This window comes from Gekko japonicus, unplaced genomic scaffold (genome assembly GCF_001447785.1).
Source record: "Gekko japonicus isolate JY-2015 unplaced genomic scaffold, Gekko_japonicus_V1.1 scaffold2189, whole genome shotgun sequence".
In the NCBI taxonomy this organism is placed as follows: Eukaryota; Metazoa; Chordata; class Lepidosauria; order Squamata; family Gekkonidae; genus Gekko; species Gekko japonicus.
Window position 1 is genome coordinate 34,924 of NW_015161468.1, and position 5,147 is coordinate 40,070.

General features: G+C 52.2%; 1 protein-coding gene across 1 annotated transcript in view; it reads right to left on the reverse strand.

Annotated features, from left to right (window-relative positions):
• Positions 1-145, reverse strand: part of LOC107125678 (proepiregulin-like) — a 19,068-nt gene extending 18,923 nt beyond the window's left edge. Inside the window, exon 1 of the mRNA XM_015429129.1 lies at positions 24-145. Within this exon, the coding sequence (XP_015284615.1) occupies positions 24-96 (73 nt within the window). The 5' untranslated portion in view covers positions 97-145. The remainder of the gene's footprint in view (positions 1-23) is intronic.
• Positions 146-5,147: the final 5,002 nt, after the last annotated feature.

Here is a 5,147-nt window from a genome sequence, read left to right on the forward strand (position 1 = left end):
TGGGGCGGCGCGCTCGGCCTTACCCCCGACGAGCAGCAGCAGCAGGAGCCGGAGCCGCGGGGCGGGCGGGCCTCGTGCGGGTCCCCCGTGCGCCATCCTCCTCGTCGTCGTCGCGCTGCGGCCGGCCAGGCTCCCTCCCTCCCTCTCTCCCTCGGCTTTTATGCCCGGGCGGGGGCGGCGGCGGGAGCCAAGGGCGCCTTCGAAGTCCCCTCCTGCTGCTGATGACATCCGCGGCGCGGCCACGCCTCCCTCCGCGCCCCAGCAGGTGCCGCCGCCCGGCCTCGCCTCGCCTCGCCCGCCACGCTTGCGCCGCAGCAGGCGAGGACGAGGACCAAGGGGGGACGCGGAGGCGGCCAAGCCGAGGCAACGACGGGGAGCCGCCAAGCTCTCCTCCTCCTCCTCCGCCTCCGCCTCCTCCAGCGCCCCCTCTCCAAGGGAGCCGCTCTCTTCACTGCCCCACGGCCGCAGCCCCCCTGCGCAGCGACGCGCAACGCTCGAGGGCGGACTGGCTGCACCGGGGCTGCCTGCCAGCAACACCTCCCCAGTCGCCGCCGCCGCCGCCGCCGCCGCCTGATTTCTTGGGCGCAGCTCCCCGTTCCCGTGATGGAAAGGACAGCTCTTGGACAACTCCAGTTTCTTCATGATCCACCTTCACATTTCCGAGTCATTCCTCAGCCGTCCTTAGTTGGGCCCTCGTGAGGTCCAGCTGTACTCATCGCACGTCGGGGGCACTTTGGGCTTTAGTGGTCGTCAGGAGTTCTTGCCAGCCGGTGCTGTTTTCTGCCAGTAATGGCGGTGCCTTCTGCATATCTCACAGGGCTCATATTCTTTCCACCCATTTTCACTCCACCTTCCTCTAAATCTCACCCACTGTTTCCTATGTTACCTTTGGCATATAGATTGAAGAAACGGGGGAATAAATACATCCTTGTCTGACACCTTTGTCAATTGGGAACCACTGTGTTTCTCCACAGTCTCCAGATGAAACTATCAGATGTGGTGGGATATCCATTTCTTTTAAAACCAACCATACCTTTTCATGGTCCACACAGGGAAAGGTTTGAACTAATCTATGAAACACAAGTTGATGTTCTTCTCAAGTGCCTCTTCCTTTTCTGAATCTAGCTTGACCAACTGGTATTTCTTGGTCCACATATAATAACACTTTGTTGTAAGATTTTGAGCATCACTTTGCTTGCAATTAATTACTTGAAATTAATGCAATGAACTGACAGTTGCTGCAGTCTTTGATATCTCCTTTTTTGGAATTGGAATGTAGATTGAGCATTCACAATCTACTGGCCATTGTTTTTTACACACTATTTAATATACAGAAGAGGAAATTCAAAGGCCACTCATGCAGCTTGGTTTTAAACGTATTTTCTCAGAACAAAGTGCCCACTGTATTCAGTGGGCTTTACTCCAAAATAGGTCTGCATGGGATTGTAATGTTTGTGAAAAGAACAGTTATCTACCAATGGATTCAGGTTCTTTAAAATCTCACAGACAATTTTGTTTGCTGCTGTGTGGTTGTGGGAGATCCATGACTGGAGTTCCTGATTGAAACAAACTTTCAAGCATCTACATGAAGGAGGGCTCCATTTTTGCATGTAGGAAGGGTTTCAGTTCTTTCCTCACAGTGTTTCCCCCAGTTTAAGAGACTGAACTCTGAAATGGCTATTGACACCCTGGAAGACATCACACCTGTATGTTTTCCTGCCACCTAAGTCTAATAGGCCGTTCAGGTCTGGAAGCTTGCATTGGGGGTGGGGGTGTTCCAAACCATCCGCCACTCAAGAGTCTGTGGAGTCTGGACCTTTTTTTTTTTTTTGCAAGGAAGGTCGTGGTAACAGACGCTTGCCTGAAGAGAGCTTTTGCCTTCCTGCTCCCCAGTGGAGCTTTATGCCTCCCCTCCATGCCAGCCAGGCTGGAGGAGATTGCAACAGAAGCAGACCTGACCTGGAGTGTTCCCAGTGATGAAACCGGGGGCCTAGATACACCTTTCACCTGGCAGACAAGTGTGAGAATCTCCCTGTCTTGTATTGCCACACGACGGGGAAAGGTCATTTCAACACACCTCTCTCTGAAGGGAGGAGAGGTGTTCCTGAGGGACAGGCCCTTGGCTTCTGTACTCTGCACTCCTTGTGCTTGGGGTCCTTGTCTACTCTGGTTACTGAAACTGTGCCAGGATCATGCCAAGGAGTCCCTGATGCCCATCCTGTATCGGTCACTGGCTCAGGGCACCTTTCCCCAGCCACTCAGCGTGGCCCATTGTCAACCAGTCTCCTTGCCTTTCTTGGGGAAGGTGATGGATGGAGCAGTGACAGACCAACTGCGGGCCTTCTTGGGTGATCCATGGGCCCCTTTCAGTCAGGTTCCAGACCAGTTATGGGACAGAACTGATCTCTAGTCGAAGGTAGGCAAGGGCAGCAGTGCCTTTCTGTTCTTACTGGATTTATCAGCTGCGTTTGGTACTGTGTGGGCCATGTCATCTCGTTGAGGCAGAAGGCGGGATTCAGGGATTCACTTAGGATTGGTTGATAATGACATCATTCCTTGTGGGCAGGTCTCAGTGGGTTGCGGTTGGAGACCGGTTGCCATCAGTGTGGGACCTGCCTTGTGGAGTCCTTCAGGGTCCAGTCTTGTCCCCCATCTAGTCAATCATGATGGGCCAAAGCAGGGGCATAGCCAGGATTTTCTTTCTTTGGGGGCACCCTCACACACACACCCCGCACACACACCCGTGAGCCAACCCACTCACCCGGGAGAGAGGAACTGATGCTGCCTGGGGCCCACTCACTTTTTGGCCGGTGCTCCTGCTGGCCATGGTGGGGAGGCTATGAGCTCCTCGGTGGTGGCAGCGGTGGTGGTGGCAGCGGCACTCTGCTCCTGGCCCAGCCGTGTCCTACCCACAGGCTTGCTGGCGCTCACGAGTGCTCGCAGGGCAAGGGGATGGCTCGGCAAAAAATAAAATGAGGCCGGGAGGCCGGGACGGTAAGTCAGGGTGCCCGGCCCCGAGAAGCCCCCTGTAGCTACGGGCCTGAGGCAAACGAAACGTGACCGTGACCTCGTGGCTGCCGTGAGGATGCCATTACCATTTTAAGGTGATTTTAAACTGCCGGGATGGTTGGATCCTGACCCTCGTCAGAATAACACAGAATATTTTTAACCTTCAAACGGAGGGCAGGGAAAACATTCCCTTAAGGCCTACAGGTGCTCCGTGTACTTACCAGTTCTCTTCCACCATAAATACACCATGGCTGTTCAAGACAGCTGTAGTGTATCAGGCCCTGTCAGGGCCGGGCATGCCTGGACTTGCCCAGGCACAAACACCACTAGCTTCATGCCAAAAGACAATGGGCCAGTAGGATCCTAGCCAGGCCCAATGAAAGGGCTAGGTCCCAGGCCAAGAGGCCAAGAGGTCTCTTGGGCATTGTAAATAGCCTATCGGGAGTGGGGGGGTGTTTGGTGGTGGGTTTCTCTGAGGGAATATAAGCCAGCCTGCGAGCCGGTTAAGGTGTCTTTGTTCCTGACTAAATAAAGGTATGCTTAGCTGAAATCACTCTCGGTATGCATAGTTTTCAACAGCTGATCTAATTTTGTGTGCAATCCAGACTCCACAGGTTCTGTTGCCCCAAAGCAAGACCTGAAAGCGTACAGCTCAAAGGCTGGGGTGCTTTCATTTTTCTGACCCTACCTAATTTCACAGGCATTGGGCTTCCTTCGGGTCTATTTTACTTATTTATTTAAACTGTTTCTGTCCCAACTTATTTCCTTAGACTCAAGGTGGCAACAAGTTGCAGGGGCACCAAAACATTCAGAGATGAAACCCACCCTCAGTCTGGATCCTTCCTTCCTTCCTTCCTTCCTTCCTTCCTTCCTTCCTTCCTTCCTTCCTTCCTTCCTTCCTTCCTTAAGTCTCTCTACGACATAAGAAAGGTTAAGAGGGATGACGTGGAACAAAACAGAGTTATAACACATTCCAGTGCTATTGCTGAATGTTATTCATGGAGGATGTTGCATCAGTTTTAGGGAAAGCAGCAAGATAAGCATCGTTGCTCTAGCAGATGGGCTGGGATGATTGGTGGGACTCTTGTCAGTTCATGTCTGCAGGATATTATATAGACAACAAATTCCTCCAGCTATTCCAGCCTGTTAGAAAAGGGTTGGGGTCATTCCTGCCAGGGTTGTGGCTGCTGGGCCTGAAGCCCAAGTCATCCAGGGCCAGAGACCGGGACTGCTGAAGAAACGATGGAGGAGGTGCATCTGTTCCCAGGGGACTCATGGTCTCTCCCAGAACCCCAGGAGTGGAGAAGGCGGGAAGCCCCGGTAGGAGCTCAGGTCAGGCAGTGGTGTGGCGGGCCCCCCTGGGGCCTCTCCGCTGCATTAGACCACCGAGCTTCCCCGTGAAATGTTATCCTGTTATGTGACTTCAGGGCACCGCGACAGTTGCAGACCCCCAACCCCCATGATCAGCCCCAGTTCAGCTCTGGCTGTCCACCGCTGTCTTGGATCCTGCCTGTTTGTGGGAACCTCTGCCTGCTCCTGGGTGTGAGCAGCACAGTCCCTGGGCCCTGCCCTCCAGATCTTTCCCCAAAGGGTTGATGCCCTTCAGTATGTAGTAATTCCAGACAGGTGTCAGTCAAAGACGCTGTTCTGTAAAACAAACACAGTAATGAAATCATTCATAAATCTATAAAAATGATTCAATTTTACGCCTAAATAATTCCACTGAATTCCCATGATTAATTTTTCTCTTACAGTCGGTTAATGAGGGGACAAAGAGGGTGGAAGCCACAAATGTGTAGCTCTCACACATAACACCGCTTGACTCAACTCCTGGGTGTGGAATTGAGTCTGTGATATACAGGCCCACTCTTGGGTGGTATTTGGGGGGAAAATACAAGGGGAAGAGACAACTTTGAATTCCATTAAAGGTGTTCTTTATTGATCACAGACAGACAGGGAAGCGAGAAAGATAGGCCAATTAAAAGAAAGTACACCAGCACTGAGAAATGCAGTAAAAAGATGATAAATCATTTACATCAGGAAACACAAATAATACAAAAATTGGGAATGCAGAGAAATGCTTTCCATCCAGGAATTCTTTCAAATTCTTAAAACCAGGGCTATTTTTGGGCAGGAAT